The sequence below is a fragment of the Callithrix jacchus genome, chromosome X (genome assembly GCF_049354715.1).
Source record: "Callithrix jacchus isolate 240 chromosome X, calJac240_pri, whole genome shotgun sequence".
Taxonomy (NCBI): domain Eukaryota; kingdom Metazoa; phylum Chordata; class Mammalia; order Primates; family Cebidae; genus Callithrix; species Callithrix jacchus.
Genome location: NC_133524.1, coordinates 3,425,896 through 3,448,275, shown reverse-complemented (window position 1 = coordinate 3,448,275; position 22,380 = coordinate 3,425,896). Strand labels below are relative to the sequence as shown.

Sequence of the window (22,380 nt, the reverse complement as noted above, 5' to 3'; positions counted from 1 at the left end):
TCTCTCCTTCCCTCCCTGCTTCCCACCTTCCTTTCTTTCCTCCTTCCCTCCCTTCCTCATTTCTCCCCTCCCTGCTTCCTTACTTTTCTCCTTTCTTCCTTCCTTTCTTCCCTCTTTTCCTTCCTCCATTCCTCCTCCCTCCCTCCCTTCCCCCTTTCCTTCCTTCTTTCCTTTCTCCAGCTTCTCTAAACCCTTCCTTGCAACCTATCCCCATCCTCAGGTTGCATTGTTTACCGTCTCCTGGATCTATTTTCTTAGCTCCATTCTCACAGCCGCTAGCCTGGATCAAACTCCTTTTCTTCTCTCTCTGCTGGGAAGGGGAAGCATTCTAAGCAAGCCTCCCCGTGGCCTTGCCAGCCTGTTTCCCATCCACTCTCTACAAAGCAGTGAGAACATTTTTTGCAGAATGTGCATCCAGCCAGGCCACACCTCTGCATAATTGATTTCCATTGTTTTTAGGATAAGACGCACATTCGCACATTGCTTCCAAGAAGTCTCCACACAGTGGTCACTCTACCTGTCCCCACCATCCTCTAGCATGGTGCCCCCATTGTTCTTCTTATTCATCCATTTCTAGCTACACAGTCTTCCTTTCTGTTCCTTGCAGTTTCTAAACTTATTTCCAACTCAACGTTATTAGATTTGCTCAGTTGCCTGCTTGGGAGTCTTTACTACTAGATGTTCAAGGGGCTTGCCTTTTCTCAGCTGTTAGAGGTTCATTCCAAGAGACCATCAAGCAGTGGATGGGGGAAAGACAGAGGTACACCCATTTGTGAATGGTCTTAACCAGAGAAGACACATGCCTCCCCCACTCGTATTCTATTGTGGGAAACAGTCCCCACACCCCAATGGATGCAAGAGGGCCTGAAAATGCACTCGGATGGCTATTTTATAGCAACGACACGACATTATGGATGTGGACCCATAAAGCTTTGCAGGGCAAAGACCATCTCTGCTACTGTCTGGAGATTACACATGTATGTCTTTGTGTGTACATGCCTATGCATGTATGTGTTTCTGCGCATGTGCATACATCTGCCTATGTGTAGATTTGCATGTATGTGAAAGAAAAGCCGAGATTTTAAAGTATTAAAGTTAGTTTCATGTAGTGAGCCTTTCTGAAGATTGCAATCCCAGAATCTTTCAGAGAGTTTCTGTTAGACTGCTCCAAAGCAATATTTCAGCCCACAGCTTATACACAGGTGCTGGAGCTTCTGCAGGTGCTCAGAATTCACATCAGATGTGTTCAGAATGTACATTAGAGCTGATTCACATCAAAGTTTGGATACAAGGGGACATCTGGTTATAGATTACAGAGGCCGAGTCACCATCTTACGTGTGGAAAGAGGCAAGGCCTACGAGCATTGAACTCCTTTTTTCTAGAAGTACAGTGATTCAGGCAAGAGACATGTGGACCTTTGCATCATCCCGCTCGTCACCTTCAGGGCATTCTTCTAGAGATTGCGCTCGTTCACTGAGCCATGAAATTAATCTGGCCAAGGGATTTTATGAAATGCTGCTGCTTTTGTTTGCTGCTTTGTCTCACACCATGTATGTGTGTGTGCATGAGTGTGAGTATGCATGTTGGGGGGGGATGTGCAAAACAATTCTACTTGCATTTTGAGGTGTTTACTTGGAAAGTCACATAGAAAACTGTGGTCAGGAGGGCAAAAGGAAAGAAGGCAAAGCCAGTTAGGAGCTTTATAATTCTCCAAGTCATAGACAAAGAAGTATGACTGGCTTATTCCCAATGGGAATGGGCAGAAGTGGGCAGAGGACTGTCAAGAAAAACTCCCAGTCTTCCAGTTTCCCCAAGCAGAGACAGACTGGCATCATTTACTGAGATAGAACAGGCATATGATTCTACATTTAGGGCAGGGAGAGAATATACGTTTGTTTCATAGATGTCAGTTCAAGGAGCCTTCCTGCTATCTAAATAGACATGTCAAAGAGGCCATGGGGTGTGGAACTCGGAATGTGTTTGGACTGGAGAAGCACATATGGTAGTCATCACTGGCGGGTGGATGGTAATTGGAACCACATATGTGGGAGACGCCATTGATGCTGAAGCAGACCAGGAAGGAAAGTGGCTTAGGACCAAGTCTAGGAGGACCCAGTCAGCAAAGATGCAAGCAGAGGAGGAGGAGGAAGCAGTGGCTGAGACCGAGTTGTGGCCAGAAAGAACGGAGAAAATTCCAGACGATTTCATGTCCAGGAGACCAAGCGTGCAATGTGAACTCAAAAGCAAACACTCCGTGAAAAATATATATAGAGTTATAAATATAGATATAGTTACCTGGATATATATATCAATTATGTATATTTATATATAAATATATAAAATAAGTATTATAAATTTATAGATTATTTATAATATAGAGATACATACTTTTACATAAATAAATTTATAAATATTGATTATATATTTATTTACAACTATATATGTACATCTATATATTTATATATTGTTATATCAAGATGAAAAAAGGTAAATATGATATAATACATGGCAAAGAGTCTTCTTTTTACCTGAAAATGTTTTCACATATTTATATATTTATATCCATATATTATTTAGATATAAATATACATTGATTATATGTATATGTCAATATATAGCTACATATTAATATATATTATTGATATATCAATATATGTTTATATATTGTGATAGATATATATCTATATATTATACAAATACCTAATAGGTATAAATATATCTATTAAGATAGATACGTTTGTATATAGATAGATATATGTGGAGGTCTTTTTGTATATATATATCAAGATGAACAAACAACAGAAAGGAGATATGATGTGATGCATGCAAAGATTCATCCTGTTACCTAGAAATGTTTCCTCGGTTTGCAGTTATTTATATAGATTCTCCTGAACTTTCACAGAAGGCACATTGCATAATGTATGGGAATGAAGTTGTTTTCTTTCACTTAGAAATATTTTTAAATACTCATTAGTAAGTATTTTCAGATATTTTTAATTAGAATTTATGATTCATGGTTAAGCAGTTGTAAAGCACCTGTTAGTTACCACACAGTGTGCTAAAACTGTGTTTAACATGAAGCCTCAAAGGCAACTCATGTATGGGATTCATCGTTTATGGAGTTGCAGCTGGGTGATAAACATGCAAACATAGGCTGTGTCCTCTAGCAGTGTGCAAGGCATGCCATTCTTTGGCTCCTTCACTCATTGAGTGTCTATTTGTTGATTTGTTTTAGGAATTCTGAAGTGTAAAAAGGACAAAGCTTATGAAGGTGGTCAGTTGTGTGCAATGTGCTCCAGTCCAAAGAAGTTGTACAAACATGAGATTCATAAGCTGAAGGACATGACTTGTCTGAAGCCTTCCATAGAGTCTCCTCTGAGACAGAACAGGAGCATGAGTATTGAGGAGGGACAAGAACAAGAAGAGGATGGTGACACCCACCTCACCCTGGAGAAATTCCAACTTCCCCAGTGGAGCATCTCTTTGAATATGACCGACGAGCATGGGAACATGGTGAACTTGGTCTGTGACATCAAGAAACCAGTGAATGTGTACAAAATTCACTTGAACCAAACGGATCCTCCAGATATTGACATAAATGCAACAGTTGCCTTGGACTTCGAGTGTCCAATGACTCGGGAAAACTATGAAAAGCTATGGAAATTGATAGCATACTACAGCGAAGTTCCCGTGAAGCTACACAGAGAGCTCATGCTCAGCAAAGACCCCAGAGTCAGCTACCAGTACAGGCAGGATGCTGATGAGGAAGCTCTTTACTACACAGGCGTGAGAGCCCAGGTTATTGCAGAACCGGAATGGGTCATGCAGCCGTCTATAGATATCCAGCTGAATCGACGTCAGAGTACAGCCAAGAAGGTGCTACTTTCCTACTACACCCAGTATTCTCAAACAATATCCACCAAAGAAACAAGGCAGGCTCGAGGCAGAAGCTGGGTAATGATTGAGCCTAGTGGAGCTGTGCAAAGAGCTCAGATTGTCCTGGAAGGGGGTCCATGCCAGCTGAGCTGCAATGTGAAAGCTTCTGAGAGTCCGTCTATCTTCTGGGTGCTTCCAGATGGTTCCATCCTGAAAGCACCCATGGATGATTCAGACAGCAAGTTCTCCATTCTCAGCAGTGGCTGGCTGAGGATCAAGTCCATGGAGCCATCCGACTCTGGCATGTACCAGTGCATTGCTCAAGTGAGGGATGAAATGGACCGCATGGTATATAGGGTATTTGTGCAGTCTCCCTCCACTCAGCCAGCCGATGGAGACATGGTGACAATTGGCAAGAACCCAGGGGAGATGGTGACGTTGCCTTGCAATGCTTTAGCAATACCTGAAGCCCACTTTAGCTGGATTCTTCCAAACAGAAAGATAATTAATGATTTGGCTAACACATCACACGTATACATGCTGCCAAATGGAACTCTTTCGATCCCAAAGGTCCAAGTCAGTGATAGTGGTTACTACACATGTGTGGCTGTTAATCAGCAAGGGGCAGACCATTTTATGGTGGGAATCACAGTGAGCAAGAAAGAGTCTGGCTCTTCAACCAAAAAAGGCAGACGCCCCGGTGCAAAGGCTCTTCCCAGAGTGAGAGAAGACATTGTGGAGGATGAAGGAGGCTCAGGCATGGGAGATGAAGAGAACACTGCAAGAAAACTTCTACGTCCAAAGGACCAAGAAATGTTCCTGAAAAGAAAGGATGATCCCATCAATGGAGATAAGAAAGCCAAGAAAGGGAGAAGAAAGCTGAAACTCTGGAAACATTCGGAAAAAGAACCAGAGACCAATGTTGCAGAAGGTCGCAGAGGGTTTGAATCTAGACGAAGGATAAACATGGCAAACAAACAGATTAATCCAGAGCGCTGGGCTGATATTTTAGCCAAAGTCCGTGGGAAAAGTCTCCCTAAGGGCACAGAAGTACCCCAGGTCATTAAAACCACAACTCCATCCTTAAATCTCGAAGTCACACCACCTTTGGCTGCTGTTTCTCCCCCCTCAACATCTGTGCAGACGGCAGCCAGTGCTGAAGAATCCTCGGCAGATGTACCTCTACTTGGTGAAGAAGAACACATTTTGAGTGCCATTTCATCAGCCAGTATGGGGCTAGAACACAACCACAATGGAGTTATTCTTTTTGAACGCAAAGTAACAAGCACACCTCTGGAAGAAGTTTTTGATGAGTTTTCCGAGAAGACTAAGGAGATAACTTCCACCAATGGTGACCTGAAGTGGATTGCAGCCCCTACACTTATATCTGAGTCATATGAACCATCTCCTACTCTGTACACCTTAGACACAGTCTATGAAGAGACCACCCAGGAAGACATGGCAACAGAGGGCTGGTCTACAGCAGATGTTGGATCCGTGCCAGAGCCCACATCCAGTGAGTATGAACCTCCACTGGATACTGTCTCCTTGGCTGAGTCTGAGCCCACACAATTCTTTGACCCAGATTTGGAGACTAATTCACAACCAGATGAGGATAAGACGAAAGAAGACACCTTTGCATACCTTACTCCAACCCCCACCGTGTGGGTGGCTGACTCCAGTACATTACAGTCATTTGAGGATTCTACTGTGGGGGAACCAGGTGTCCCAGGCCAATTACATCTACAAGGACCGACATCCATCTACAACATCCAGCTTGCGAAAAGTAGTTTAAGCACTCAAGATATCTTATTGATTAAAAAGGGTATGAAAGAGAAGTTTCAGACACCACAGAGAGGAGATATGCCAGAGGGAGACCGCACACACTCCAGAAGTTCTGTGAGTGGGGGGAAAGAGAGCAAATCCAACACTTTACCTAACTCCACACTGGGTATAACGAGCAGTATGTCTCCAGTTAAGAAGCCTGCGGAAACCACAGTTGGCGCCCTGCTAGACAAAGACACCACAACAGCAAAAACACCAAGGCAAAAAGTTGCTTCATCATCCACTATGACCAGTCACCCTTCTCGGAGGAGACCCAATGGGAGAAGAAGATTACGTCCCCACAAATTCCGCCACCGGCACAAGCAAACCCCACCCACAACTTTTGCCCCATCAGAGCCTTTTTCTACTCAACCAACTCAAGCACCTGAAATGAAGAGTTCAAATCAAGTGGAGAGTTCTCTGGTTCCTACATCTTGGGTGGATAACACAGTTAATACTCCCAAACAGCTAGAAATGGAAAAGAATGCAGAACCCACATCCAAGGGAACCTCACGGAGAAAACACGGGAAGAGGCCAAATAAACATCAACATACCCCTTCTACAGTGAGTTCAAGAGCATCTGCATCCAAACCCAGCTCTTTTCCTCCAGAAAATAAACATAGAAACATTGTTACTCCCAGTTCAGAAACTATGCTTTTGCCTAGAACTGTTTCTCTGAAAGCTGAGGATCCTTATGATTCCTCAGATTACATGACAACCAACACAAAAATATATTCATCTTACCATGAAGTCCAAGAGACGCTTACAATCACATATAAACCCACATCAGATGGAAAAGAAATGAAGGATGATGTTTCCACAAATGTCAATAAATATAAAAGTGACACTTTAGTCCCTGGTGGATCAATCACTAATGTCCTACCAACTTCTCCCTCCTTGGTCTCCACTGTGGGAGAATTTAAGGAAGAATCCTCTTCTGTAGGCTTTCCAGGAACCCCAACAAGGACAACCCAGCCTGGAAGGCTGCAGACAGACATACCTGTTACCACTTCTGGGGAAAGCCTTACAGACCATCCCCTTCTTAAAGAGCTGGAGGAGGTGGATTTTACTTCTGAGTTTTCGTCCTCTGTGACACTCTCCACACCATTTCAACAGGAAGAACCTGATTCTTCCACAACTCTCTCAAACATAAAAGTGGAGGTGTCTCCAAGTCAGACAGAAACCACCACCAGTGGTCCAGATCATCATGAAACCATGGTGGCTGTTCTCCATTCTGAAACTAGACCACAGAATCACATCCCTACTCCTGCCGGGATGAAGGAGCCAGCATCCCAATCCCCATCCCCACCCACGATTTTCGTGTCTTTGGGACAAACCACCACCACAAAGTCAGCACTTCTCAGTCCAACAACATCTCAGATATCTAGAGATTCCAAGGAAAATACTTTTTTGAATTATGTGGGGAATCCAGAAACCAAAGCAGCCCCAGTGAACAATGAAGGAACACAGCATATGTCAGGGCCAAATGAATTATCAACTCCCTCTTCCAACCAGGATGCATTTAACTTGCTTACAAAGCAGGAGTTGGAAAAGCAAGAATTTGATAGTAAGATTCTACCACCTAGCCCAGATAGCCACCACCAGGATGGAAGAGTTCATACTTCTCATCAACCAGCCAGAGTCCCTGCCAAACCCATCCTACCAAGGGGAACAGTGAGGCCGCCTGAAACTTCCACAGAAAGCGCCTTCAGATACTTTGTAACTTTCCAGCCACCTCGTCACTGGACCAACAAACCAGAAGTAGGTACATATCCTTCTAGGGCTTTGCCAGACAGCAAACAGCTTACCACTCCAAGATTATCAAGTACAACTCCTCTCCCATCACACATGTCCAAACCCAGCATTTCTAGTAAGTTTGCCGACCGAAGAACTGAGCAACTCAATGGCTACTCCAAAGTCTTTGGAAATAACATCCCTGAGGCAAGAAACCCAGTTGGAAAGCCTCCAAGTCCAAGAATTCCTCATTATCCCAATGGAAGATCCCCTTTCTTTACCAACAGGACTCTTTCTTTTCCACAGTTGGGAGTCACCCTGAAACCCCAGTTACCCACCTCTCCTGCCCCAGTAACGAGAGAGAGAAAAGTTAATCCAGGTTTCTACAACAGGATACATTCCCATAGCACCTTCCATCTGGACTTCGGCCCTCCAGCACCTCCACTGTTGCACGCTCCGCGGACCACAGCATCACCCTCAACGAACTTCCAGAATATCCCCCTGGTCTCGTCCACCCAGAGTTCTGTCTCCTTCATAACATCTTCTGTCCAGTCCTCAGGAAGCTTCCACCAGAGTGGCTCAAAGTTCTTTGCGGGAGGACCACCTGCCTCCAAATTCTGGTCGCTTGGGGAAAAGCCCCAAATCCTCACCAATTTCCCACAGACTGTGTCCGCCACCGCAGAGACAGACGCTGTGTTCCCCTGTGAGGCAACAGGGAAACCCAAGCCTTTCATTACTTGGACAAAGGTTTCCACAGGTAACATGTTTAAGCATCTACTTTTTTTGGTCAATTTTTATTTTATTGGCTAGCAATATAATACATTAAAAAAGAATGTGGTAAACAACATAAACACATTAGCAGAATTTTTATAACACCTGTGAGGATTTTTTTACTTGAATAAGTGTTTATTTTTATTTTTATAATTTCAACTTTTATTTTAGATGCCAAAACATGCAGGTTTTCACACGCATATGTTGTGTGATGCTGAGGTTTCAGGTACAAATGATCCCATTACCTAGATAGCGAGCATGGCACCAAAAAGGTGGTTTTCTCAGCACTTGCCACCCCTCCCTCTCTCCTCTGGTGGTCCCAAGTGTCTATTTTTCATATCTTTATGTCCATGTGTACCCGATCTACACCTGAAAGAGAGGTCGTTTAGGAGAAAGTTACTGGAGTCTTACTTGAGGCACAACCAGAAACTCAGAAAAGAATGAATTGGTAGGATGAGAGGAGTCATCTGAAAACTTAGATCTAAGCCTGTTTCTTTGCAGGGACAGGAAGCTAGGATCTAGAATGAATGTGAGATTTAATTGGAGTCATGGAAACATCTAACAGGTCTTTTAGTTAGAGAATAACCCACGTCTGAAATATTCCGTGAGAGAGCCTCTCATTGTTTTCAGTTGGTTCCAGTATAAAAGCCTTCAACCACCCAGGTGAGGGCTAAGTGGATGTAAGAGGTGGTCTGTAAATCCCCCGTTCCCTTCTAACAGCTTGCAAAGGTAAACCCTACTTGGTTAGAGATCAGCTTCTAGGCTTCCAAGTGCTAATCAGATGCTTCTTAGATTTGAACCTAGACATATGATTGTGTTAGCCTGCTTGGGATGCCATGACAAAGTACCACAAACTGGACAGCTTAAGTAACAGATATTTTCTCATAATTGTGGATGCTGGAAGTCCAAGATAAAGGTGTTGGTAAGATTGGTTCCTTCTGAGGCCTCTCTCCTTGGTGTGTAGATTCTGTCTTCTTCCTACATCCTTGAATGGTCAAACTTCTGTTTGTCTGGGTCCTACTCTCTTCTCATCAAGACACCAGTCCTATGGGATTAGAGCCCACCCTACTTACCTCATTTACCCTTAATCACCTTGTTAAAGACCCTATCTTCAAAGGCAGTCACATTCCGAGTTCCTTGGTGTTAGGACTTCAACGTATAAATTTGGGAAGGACACATTTCAGCCCATAAAAATGGTCTATACCTGGAATCCTGAGACAGACATTCGAAGGGCAGCCAGCTTCCTAAATTGACCATCTGCTTTCTCTGAATGGCAGGACAATTTCTAGGTTACAAAAGAAAATGAAAGCGGAGAGTCACAGCCTGTACAAAAGACCATACATTTTCTCCTTTCGTTTTCCTTCTCTCTCAAGACAAATGTATCTTCAGCCCTGGATTCTGATCAGAGGGGTGTGTGTGTGTGTGTGTGTGTGTGTGTGTGTGTGTGTGTGTGTTTTGCCTTCATTTGGATACTACAGAAATGATTTATGCTACTAGCACTTAGCTGTACTTTCTTTGTACTGTGTTACCTCCCAAATGTTGGAAGTATCTCAGAGGTTCACAGAACTCTGAGCCTAGGGCGATTGTTTACTTCTTTGATAAGCTCAGCACTTGAAGTCATAGGTTTTCATAATAATTTAGTAATAAATTTTACTTGAAGCAGGAAATGGGAGACACCATAGGATTTTTATTCCAAAAAGGTATGTCCTTGAAGGAACCCATTCTCCTTCTGGGAAATCCCATTTGTATAAGTCCTCAGGGTCCCTCAAACCCTGGGCCGTTTCAGAGCATGTTTGGATCATGCCCCTCACCAGACATTCATGCACATTTTTCTTCTACATGTCCCATAATCAGCTCTCAGTGCTGGCAGCTCATTTGTTAGTTAGCTCTTGTTTTTGGACAAGAGCTATTTCTCTCAATGCATGGCCAAATGAGATTTGCTCACATCCAAAAGTGTTGAAGTTGAATGCTGTGGATGGCATGATTTTTATCATGCCTTTGTTTTCAGATAAAGTAAGCTCTCTTATTGAGGCATCAGAGAGAAATAGAAGGCTACCCTATAACTGCTCCAGGAGCTATAAGGATGATTGGCAGGTTTCAGTGGTGCTTCTCTTTCATCCCAAGCCAAATGAAAGACAGGCGCTCTTGTACCACTGCATCATAAAATGCCTCAGTGGGAAGGTGGGACTCCATGAGTGAGGGTCAGCAGGTGGGTGCCAATGCCCATGCCCCTGGTCACCTGTTATTTGGGAGGGCTCAGCCACCGAGCTAGGTGGCATCTTAGCTGCATTGCCTGAAAAGTAGGGAGATGATATCAGCACCAAGCAATACCTGCTCTCTAAGACCCGTTGGGCTGGGCAGACTCACCTGGCTGCTAATCCTGATTTTAGAGGAGACAGCTGTGGTCTTGGTTGCTTCTGTAAACACATCATAGTAGTGGCCCTTTTGCAATGTCTGTTCTGTGCTGGAATAATCCATCCACTATGAAATTATTTTCATAGCGAAAGCAAGTAATTTTGTAGATGGGTGAACACTAGATACCTTCTCAGAGAGTATGAGTTCCTCTTGAGGATGGAAATGACTGCAAGCTTGCAGGATTTGAAAGCTTCATTCAGAGGGTGAACTCCCATCTTAGAGAAAGTCATTAGCAAAAGAGTCTGAGGCACTGATCAGAATGAAATGAATAGTGCACAGGAGAAGTCCAGACCCAGGAAAATTCAGTAACATGGGAGAAGAAAGGAAGGAATCCTAAAATTCAGGGCTCTCTTGGGCTCCCCTGTTTAAACATGTGGGTTTTATTATTATATTTTATTGTTAACAAAAGTACATGACATCTGTGGAAGATAAAGGAGGAGTTTTATTTTCAATGAAAAAGACACAATCTGCAGATTGAGTGGATATAGCCTTCAGTGCAAGTGAAAAGTGTGCTCTCTGAAGAACAAAGAAAATAGAGACACCTCCTGCACTGGTTCCCAATCAGGTACATTTACAAAATTAAGAATTCAAACTTGTTTAGTTCTGACTGGTCCAAATAGATGAGCCCTGATCGGGTGGTTTCCAAACCCCATACTGGAAGTCTCTGGCAAGCTGCCTGTCAAGAGATACTACTCCAAAAACAAACAGCATTGGATTGCTGTTCTCTCACTCTGCCATGTTTGCTTGGTTCTGTTTTATAAATTTGGGCATCTCTGTAAGTCACAGGGAGTCCATGTTATGAGAGCTTGAGGTCTCATGTACAGTTTCATTGCATGCCTGTATGGTTAGGCCAACAGATCAGGAGATGACTGCCATTGAAAAGAGAGTTTGTTACTCACAGTTCACATAACATCATGCAGGGCCACAGAGGGAAGCCTCACATTTGGTTAGGAAGCAGAGAGATGGGGGAAAGGGTGGGCAAGCACCTTTTTTGTGTGTGTGGTTTCTATGGGAAGAAGCAGGTAAGGCTTAGAATTGAGTAGTTTGAAAAATGTCAGCAGGCTCTGGAGCACATGGGTCTGTCTCTAGTTGTGTGGTACCTGACCCTGGGGTAGTTAAGGCTAGAGGCTAGTCACCTGGAATCAGACAGCCCAATAAAGGAAGTGGTTAGGGTGTGGTCTCCAGATTGATTGGTTTACACGTGCCAGGTGCACTCACAACTGACTGGTTTGCTGTCTCTAGCAATTATCTAGCTTTGGGACAAGCAGTTTCCCCAGGCTCAGCAAAACCCTGGATGCCAGAGCATCAGAAATACAATTAATACAGACTTGGACGATGGCAGAGTCCCAGGAGGTCACAGAGTGAAATACAGAGAGTACAGAGAGTGGAGAGAAATAAGGACCTATGTCCTCTGACTCCACCCACTGGCTAGAGTGATGAGAGGTCAGATGTCACTGAGAAGCATGAGTTCATGCTCAACTCAAGCAGGGAATGACCCCATCAATCTATTCGATCTTTCTTTCTTTCTTTCTTTCTTCTTTCTTTCTCTCTTTCTTTTTCTTTCTTTCTCCCTCCTTTCTTTCTTTCTTTCTTCCTTTTTCTTTCTTTCTCTTTCCTCCCTCCTTTCTTTCTTTCTTTCCCTTCCTTCCATCTTTCTTTTCTTTCCCTCCCTCCCTCCCTCCCTCCTTCCTTCCTTCCTTCCTTCCTTCCTTCCTTCCTTCCTTCCTTCCTTCCTTTTGTTCTTTCCTCCCTCCCTCCCTCCCTCTCGCTCTCTTTCTTTCTTCCTCTTTCTTTTTTTTGAAATAGAGTCTTACTCTGTTGCTCAAGTAGGAGTGCAGTGGGATGATCATGGCTCACTGCAGCCTCTGTTGTATCCCAGGCTCAAGTGATCCTCCCACCTCAGCCTCCCAAGTAACTGGGATCAAAGGCACATACCACCATGCCCAGCTTTTTTTTTTTTTTTTCTGGTAGAAGCAAAGTTTAGCCATGTTGCCTAGGCTGGTCTGGAACCCCTGGGCTCAAGTAATCCCGCTGCCTTGGCCTCCCAAGGTTCTGGGATTAATTGACCTTTCTTGTGGACTCAAGGACCTCTCTGCGTAGGGCTAGCTGGCCACTGCAAGCCTGAGATGTCAGTGCAGCCAGCTAGTCCAAGGAATTCAGGAGAACAGCATAAGCATAAATAAATAAGGGATAGGCTGTATCTCTAGTAATTGAGCTTGTGGCATCTTAGCTCACCTTGGAAGTGACTGGGACTCATGCCTGCTTTCAGAATTCTGTATAAAATGCACGAGGATTTTATATATATTTTATATTATATACTTTTGCCATCCTTTGCCTGAAGATGGCCCTGCTTCTGGGACTATTATAAAAATGAAAAAGAGAAACACAACATTATTGTTCTCTATCCTTTTTTTTTATAGCATACTTACTTCATGTGTGTGTGATGACAACACAAAATCTACTCTTAACAATTTTCCAGTATAAGCTAAATCGTTATTAACTATAGCTTCCATGAATATAATATCACCTGAGCATATTTCTCCTAACCAAACTTTATACTCCTTAATTAATATCTTCCCTTTTCTCCCACCTCCAGCCCTTGGTAACCACCATTCCAGTATCTGCTTCTGCTTCTATGAGTCCAGCTTTCTTGCATTGCACATATAAGTGAGATCATACAATATTTGTCTTTCTGTGTCTGGTTTATTTCATGTAACCTAATGTCCTCCAGGTTCATTTATGTTGTGGCAAATGACAGAATTTCCTTTTTTTTAGTAAAAAGAAAAGACAGAATGGTATTTCATTGTGCATATGTAGGTACCACATTTTCTTTATCCATTCATTCACTGATGGACACTTAGGTTAATTCCATATTTTGGCTGTTGTGATAAACATGGGAGTGCAGATGTCTTGTCAACATACTGACGTCATTCCCTTTGGATACATAACCAGTAGTGAGATTGCTAGACCACAGGGCAGCTCTATTTTTAGTTTTATGAGGAACCTTTATATTGTTTTCCATAGTGGTTGTACCAATTTATGTTCCCACCAACAGTGTACAAGGGATCCCTTTTTTCCACATGTTCACCAGTGGTTGTACCAATTTATGTTCCCACCAACAGTGTACAAGGGATCCCTTTTCTCCACATGTTCACCAGTGTCTGTTGTTTTTCGTCTTTTTGATAATAGCCATTCCAGTAGGCATGAGGTGGTATCTCAGTTTCACATTTCTTCAATGGCTAGGACCAAAACAGGCTGGGTATGGTGGCTCACACCTGAAATCCCAGCACTCTGGGCAGCCAAAACAAGAGAATCACTTGAGGCCAGGAGTTCAAGACCAGCCTGGGCAACACAGCAAGGCCTTATATCTATACACACACACACACACACACACACACACACACACACACACACAGAGAGAGAGAGAGTGAGAGTGAGAGAGAGAGAGAGAGAGAGAATTTAAATTATCCATGAGTGGTGGCCTGCACCTGTAGTCCCAGCTACTTAGAGGGCTGAGTCTAAGAGGCTGAGACCACAGTGAGCTATGACTGCATCACTGCACCCCTGCCTGGGACACAGAACAAGACCGTGTCTCTAACAAAGAAAATAAACATAAAAAATACTTTCAAAAATATGAAAACATTCTACCTGCTGCATTGACTTTTGCTGCTTGGGTGATAAGGTGGAGAATTAGCTTAATTAACTAATAGTGCTTGTTTGGGCATTATCAGAAGGGCACAGTTTATGCCAAAGGTGACTGTGTTCATTTTTTCCAGGAGCTCTTATGACTCCGAATACCAGGATACAACGCTTTGAGGTTCTCAAGAACGGTACCTTAGTGATACGGAAGGTTCAAGTGCAAGATCGAGGCCAGTATATGTGCACGGCCAGCAACCTGCACGGCCTGGACAGGATGGTGGTTCTGCTCTCGGTCACTGTGCAGCAGCCGCAAATCCTAGCCTCTCACTACCAGGACGTCACGGTTTATCTGGGAGACACCATTGCAATGGAGTGTCTGGCCAAAGGGACCCCAGCTCCCCAAATTTCCTGGATCTTCCCCGACAGGAGGGTGTGGCAAACTGTTTCCCCCGTGGAGGGCCGCATCAGCCTGCACGAAAACCGGACCCTTTCCATCAAGGAGGCGTCCTTCTCAGACAGAGGCGTCTATAAGTGCGTGGCCAGCAACGCAGCCGGGGCGGACAGCCTGGCCATCCGCCTGCACGTGGCGGCACTGCCTCCCGTTATCCACCAGGAGAAGCTAGAGAACATCTCTCTGCCCCCGGGGCTCAGCATTCACATTCACTGCACTGCCAAGGCTGCGCCCCTGCCCAGCGTGCGCTGGGTGCTGGGGGACGGTACCCAGATCCGACCCTCGCAGTTCCTCCACGGGAACTTGTTCGTTTTCCCCAACGGGACGCTCTACATCCGCAACCTAGCGCCGAAAGACAGCGGGCGCTATGAGTGCGTGGCCGCCAACATGGTAGGCTCCGCGCGCAGGACGGTGCAGCTGAACGTGCAGCGCGCAGCAGCCAACGCGCGCATCACGGGCACCTCCCCGCGGAGGACGGACGTCAGGTACGGAGGGACCCTGAAGCTGGACTGCAGCGCCTCGGGGGACCCATGGCCGCGCATCCTTTGGAGGCTGCCGTCCAAGAGGATGATTGACGCGCTCTTCAGGTAGGCGGCTCTGCGTGGCTTGTTGTAAATCACCCGGAGGGTGGCCCCAAGGAATATGAGTCCTTGTTCTGGATGAGTATGCACATGCATTGCTCCCTGAGTGTGGTAAAATTAAATGACATTAAATAACAGGGCGCGGTGGCTCACGCCTGTAATCCCGGCACTTTGGGAGACCCAGACCGGCAGATCACTTGAGGCCAAGAGTTCAAGACCATCCTGGCCAGCATGGTCAAACCCTGTGTCTAATAAAAATACAAAAATTTGCGGGGCATGGTGGTGGGCGTCTATAGTCCCAGCTACTCGGGAGGCTGAGGCAAGAGAATTGATTGAACCCAGGAGGTGGAGGTTGCAGTGAGCCAAGAGCATGCCACTGCACTCCAGCCTGGACGATAGAGTGACACTCCACCTCAAATAATAATAATAACAAATTCATTAATTTGAGAGAGGGTGTCACTCTGTCACCCAGGCTGGAGTGCAGTGGTGTGATCATAGCTCACTGCGGGCTCAAACTCTTGGGCTCAAGCAATCCTCCAGCCTCAGCCCCCTCAGTAGCTGGGACTACAGATGTGTACCATGAGGCAAAGCTTGTTGTTATTATTATTATTATTTACTTTTTGTAGAGATGGGATCTGCTGTGTTGCCACGGATGATCTCGAACACTTAACCTCAAGCAATCCTTCTGCCCTGACCCTCCAAAGTGCTGTGATGACAGCCTTGAGCCACCGTGCATGGCCCCGTGTGTGATTTTTATGCAATGAAATTTTGTCTCTCTAAACTGGATACAGAACAAATACTTAACTTCTTAACAAATATTTAACTTTCTCCTCTCTTGCCCCATTCAAAAAACAAAAAAGGAAAAAACAATAAACCAACCAAGAAACTTCTGATTGAATGATCATATGTTTAACTGTAATATTAGGACAAACAACTGGGCTTGCTTCTGTTTCCATTATTGATTTCAACAAATACATAGACATGTTAGGCTTTATTTGAATATGGCATTATTGTTACAGTCGAAGTGTATACATTGTTTTAAAAGCATCATTGCCACACCAATATAGTGCACTTCAAATGATCAAAATGTACTTGGGCTATGAAGAAAGCCGCCTTCTAGTCAAGTGCCATCAGCTCCCAGATATATAGGTTTATGGCAGTACCTTTCAACCCAGGTGATTTTGCCACTAGACGACCCTTGGCAATATCTGAATGTCTTTGATTATCACATATGGGGCAGTGGGTGCTTCTGGTGTCAGGTGGGTGGAGCCCAGGGACGGTGCTGAACACCTGCAGTGCACAGGATGGCCCATCACAGAGAGTCATCCATCTTATCTTAAATTTCAGTAGTGCTGAGGTCAAGTAAGCATGTATTAGCATGAAAGATTCTATCTATCTATCTATCTATCTATCTATCTATCTATCTATTATCTAGCCATCCATCATCCATCTACCTATTTCATCTATCTATCTATCTATCTATCTATCTATCTATCTATCTATGTATAATCTATCATATCCATCCATCCATCTTCTGTGGCTGTGGTTTGCAACCAGGCAAGTGTTTCTTACTCCCCAAGTGACACTTGGGGATGTTCAGAGACATTTTTGGTCATCATGACTCTGTGGTGGAGGGTGTGCTTCTGGCATCTGCTGGGTGCAGCCCAAGGGTGCTGCTCAACACCCTACAGTGCGCAGGAAACCCCACCACAGATAAGCATTCATCTTGCCTTAAATATCTATAGTGCTGAGGCCAAGAAACCCTATCTTAATATGAACATCTTGGTCTATCTATCTATATACCTACCTATCCATCCATCTATTTCTATCTACCTAACCTATCCATCCATCCATTCTTATCTCTTATGTATCTGTCTATTTATCCATCCATCCATCTATCCATCCATCCATTTCTATCTATCGATTGTTCTATCTCTCTATGGTAGTTGTTTGCAACCAAGGAGATTTTATCCCCGGGAGACACTTGGCTATGTCTGGCAACATTTTTTGGTTCTTACAAATGGGTTGGGTGCTACTGGCATCTGAGGGGTGGAGCCCCAGGACACTGCTCAACAACCTACAGTTCACAGGATGGCCCCATCACAGAGAATCATCTAGCCCCAAATGTCCCTAGTGCCAAGGTTGAGAAACCCTGACTAGATACCAAAAATGAGCTAATATTTCTTTAATAAGAATTTCAAAATATAGAGGACTCAGACAGCAAAAGAAAGGTGGAATGGAGTCTAACTGAATTCACAGTGGGGAACCCCTGGATTGTGTTGTCTTCAGCATTCAGCAGCTCAAGCAGAAAAGCCTCTTATGGTGGATCGCTCTCCAGGGTTTCTTCTGCACAGTAGTGTCTGGCCTTCCAGGATTCTTTGAATTCAAGAAAAGGGCTGAGATGCCTTTCCCCTGCCTGTATTTTATACTTTAGATGGCTGGGTGGTACCCTGAAGAGCTTGCACAATCAATCCAGAAGAACCATGTACCCAATCTACCCAGGAGTGCCTTCCAGCTTAGCAGATGTGCTGCCACTTACAGAACTGTTTTCCATTGATTTTGCCATAGCGGAGGCGATTTTAAATGGATAACAGTACAATAATGCAGTTCCAGCAGGATTTTTGAGTCATTCTATTAATATCTCCATATAAATCCTAAATAAATTATAAACCATTATTTCTGTCACCTCATTCTTAGTAAATTCTGACTATATTCTTAGCAAAGTGTAATTGAACAAACCATGTGCATTTTGTCAAAGAGTGGGCTCTGTCATGCCTACATGTTGGGACTATTTAAAAATACAATGTATGTGTAATTGAGAATTCAGTAGGGACAATTTTAAAAGTCAGAACCTTCTCAATCTTTTCACTGGATTATTCAACATATTAGTTCTGAATAACTATAGGATACTGCAGTATTTATAAAGCTCTCACATACATAATGAAGATTTTCCTACCATCCTTTCTAGGTTGCCTCCTTTAAACTTAAACTCTTTTGTAATTGTTAACTCAGCAGTGCTTGGACTTCATGGGGAAGAGTGACACACCAGCCTTGGGGTCTTAGCTAGTGAGTGTTATTCAGCTCTAATTACAAAATCTAGAAAACCTGCTACACCAATAGTGCTAACTTCTGAAGAGCCCATGTTTAGCTTTGAAACTCTTGGTATAACCACAATTGCATGACCTATATTAGAGTTGCTTTTCTGACTCTTGCCCGAAACTGGGATACAACAGCTTTAAAAAAAATTGCCAAGGGTGGAAACAGTGTCTAAAGTGTTATCTCCAGGAAGAACTTAAATGTCTTTATAAGGTTGACTCAGATTCACCATCTCCATGAGTGTAGCATTTTATCTGATTTTGTTGTTACAATAAGCTCTGTAATGTCCGCCATCCAACTACGTGATCCACACAACTTGCAGGAATAGGACTGACGTCTTTGACTATATTTCATGTCCTTGAACCCATGGTCAGGCCAGCCTAACATCAGATTCAACAGGGAGTTTTTATTTGCAGTCAATCACTTTCCACAATCTTATCCAGGCTGCAAAAACCATTGGGCATTTTGCAATAGCAGCCACCTGGGCTAAAGCATCACAGGACCACTATTTTTGTGTTATTCCAGTGACCTAATGCCACGGTAGAGCATTTGGGAAACTGACGTCTTACTCCTTTTTCTTTTTTTCTGTAGTTTTGATAGCAGAATCAAGGCGTTTGCCAATGGGACCCTGGTGGTGAAATCAGTGACGGACAAAGATGCCGGAGATTACCTGTGCGTAGCTCGGAATAAGGTTGGTGACGACTATGTGGTGCTCAAGGTAGATGTGGTAATGAAAGCGGCCAAGATTGAGCACAAGGAGGAGAACGACCACAAAGTCTTGTACGGGGGTGACCTGAAAGTGGACTGTGTGGCCACCGGGCTTCCCAATCCCGAGATCTCCTGGAGCCTTCCGGATGGGAGTCTGGTGAACTCCTTAATGCAGTCAGATGACAGCGGCGGGCGCACCAAGCGCTATGTTGTCTTCAACAATGGGACACTCTACTTCAACGAAGTGGGGATGAGGGAGGAAGGAGACTACACCTGCTTTGCGGAAAATCAGGTCGGGAAGGATGAGATGAGAGTCAGAGTCAAGGTGGTGACGGCGCCCGCCGCCATCCGGAACAAGACTCACTTGGTGGTCCAGGTGCCCTATGGAGGCGTGGTCACTGTAGCCTGTGAGGCCAAAGGAGAACCCATGCCCAAGGTGACTTGGTTGTCCCCCACGAACAGGGTGATCCCCGCTTCCTCTGAGAAGTATCAGATATACCAAGATGGCACTCTCCTTATTCAGAAAGCGCAGCGCTCAGACAGCGGCAACTACACCTGCTTGGTCAGGAACAGTGCTGGAGAGGATAGGAAGACGGTATGGATTCACGTCAACGTCCAGCCACCCAAGATCAACGGTAACCCCAACCCCATCACCACTGTGCGGGAGATAGCAGCGGGGGGCACTCGGAAACTGATTGACTGCAGAGCTGAAGGCATCCCCACCCCCAGGGTGTTATGGGCTTTTCCTGAGGGCGTGGTTCTGCCGGCCCCATACTATGGAAACCGGGTCACTGTCCATGGCAACGGCTCCCTGGACATCAGGAGTCTGAGGAAGAGCGACTCTGTCCAGGTGGTATGCATGGCCCGCAACGAGGGAGGGGAGGCCAAGTTGATTGTGCAGCTCACTGTCCTGGAGCCCATGGAGAAACCCATCTTCAACGACCCGATCAGCGAGAAGATCACGGCCATGGCGGGCCACACCATCAGCCTCAACTGCTCGGCCACGGGGACCCCGACACCCAGCCTGGTGTGGGTGCTTCCCAATGGCACTGATCTGCAGAGTGGACAGCAACTGCAGCGCTTCTACCACAAGGCTGACGGCATGCTACACATTAGTGGTCTCTCCTCGGTGGATGCTGGTGCTTACCGCTGCGTGGCCCGCAATGCTGCTGGCCACACGGAGAGGCTGGTCTCCCTGAAGGTGGGGCTGAAGCCAGAAGCAAACAAGCAGTATCATAACCTGGTCAGCATCATCAACGGTGAGACGCTGAAGCTCCACTGCATCCCTCCCGGGGCTCGACAGGGACGTTTCTCCTGGACGCTCCCCAGTGGCGTGCGTCTGGAGAGCCCCCAAGCCCTGGGACGCTTTTCTCTTCTGGACAATGGCACTCTCACAGTCCGTGAGACCTCGGTGTTTGACAGGGGTACCTATGTATGCAGGATGGAGACAGAGTACGGCCCTTCGGTCACCAGCATCCCGGTGATCGTGATCGCCTATCCTCCCCGGATCACCAGTGAGCCCACCCCGGTCATCTACACCCGGCCTGGGAGCACTGTGAAGCTGAACTGCATGGCTATGGGAATTCCCAAAGCTGACATCATGTGGGAGTTACCGGATAAGTCGCATCTGAAGGCGGGGGTGCAGGCTCGTCTATATGGAAACAGATTTCTTCACCCCCAGGGATCACTGACCATCCAGCATGCCACACAGAGAGATGCTGGCTTCTATAAGTGCACAGCAAAAAACATTCTTGGCAGTGACTCAAAAACAACTTACATTCATGTCTTCTGAAATGTGGATTCCAGAAAAATTACCTAGGAACTGACAACAAAGCAGGGTTGGTAAGGGAGGCCATGCTGGGGAATCAGAGCTCTTAAATATTGTGTCACAGTGCATGGTGACCCCTGGGGGGTTTCAACTTGAGGCTGACCTTGATCTAAGATTGTTGGGAAAAGGAAGCAATACAGACACAAGAAGGAGGACTCAGCCTCTCTGGGAACTTTCTTTTGTGTTTACATCATGCCAGAAGCTTCATTCAGGGTATCTGTGCTCTCACTGCAATTTTTCTTTTTCTGCAAATGCCACTCGACTGCCTTCATAAGCATCCACAGGATATCTAAGGAACAGTTGCCAAAAATAAACCATAGACATGAACCATGCCTCACTGCCCCCTTGAAGACGCATCACCTAGTTAACCTGCTGCAGTTTTTATCCGATCGATTTTGTTCCAGATTGACAAGTCATCTTTCAGTTATCTCCTCTGTCACTTCAAAACTCCAGCTTGCCCGATAAGGATTTAGAACCAGAGTGATTGATACATGTATTTTTAAATTCAGAGTTACATACATACAGCTACCATTTTATAAAAAAAATAGACTTATATACATATAGCTACCATTTTATTTCTTCCTGGAACTCACTTTTTACATAGTGTTTTATATGTAGATCCTTTTCTTTCAAATCAGACGATGAGACTAGAAGGAGAAATACTTTCTGTCTCATTAAAATTAATAAATTATTGGTCTTTACAAGACTTGGATACATTATAGCAGATATGGAAATAAAATTTTTAAAAATTCCTCTTCAACCTCCTTCAATTTAGTAACCACTGTTATATTAACTTCTCCAGAAACTCTGCAGAGGGAAGACTGCCATATTAGATTTCCTTGTATGCAAAGTTTTTGTTGAAAGCTGCACTCAGAGGATGTTAGAGGAGGGGAAGGAGAAAACTGCATCATAACTTTACAGAATTGAATCTAGAGTCTTCCCCAAAAACCCCCAAAACTTCTCTACAATATCTGAACTGACCATCCGGTCTAGGGTGGCTGCTGCTTCCCTGGCCATGGATCAGTCTGTGCCTATGAATAATAGAAGACCTGTTATTTCCATTACTGCTTTACTGTATTTTTAAGGTCAATATACTGTACATTTGATAATAAAATAATATCCTTCCAAAAACTGTGCAGTGGTGACAATGCTATTTTCAAGGACAAAAGAGGGTCACATGAATTTGGATTTCCATCAGAGCAGTTGAAAAAACTGCTTTCATTCACCTTCTCTCGATTCTCTTCTCTATACATTTTTAACAGGCAAGGAAACTGAGTCAAAGGCAATGCTTCTGATGACAGATTTGCAGGCAGGAAGGCAGGGTTCGAGTGCCACCTGCATGTAGTGACAATTTCAGTATGCAGCAAGACAGTCCGGGGACTGAGAAGCAGTGCTCTAGGAAATCCTTCAGGATTTTTCTTTTTAAATTTTTGTCAAAGAGACATCTGGAAATACA

The 22,380-nt window shown here is 44.7% G+C and overlaps 1 protein-coding gene across 1 annotated transcript in view; it reads left to right on the top strand.

Moving 5' to 3' along the window:
• Positions 1-22,055, top strand: part of MXRA5 (matrix remodeling associated 5) — a 40,047-nt gene extending 17,992 nt beyond the window's left edge. The window contains exons 5-7 of the mRNA XM_035288246.3: positions 3,237-8,192; positions 14,398-15,298; positions 18,980-22,055. Of these exons, the coding sequence (XP_035144137.2) occupies positions 3,237-8,192; positions 14,398-15,298; positions 18,980-20,888 (7,766 nt within the window). The 3' untranslated portion in view covers positions 20,889-22,055. The remainder of the gene's footprint in view (positions 1-3,236; positions 8,193-14,397; positions 15,299-18,979) is intronic.
• Positions 22,056-22,380: the final 325 nt, after the last annotated feature.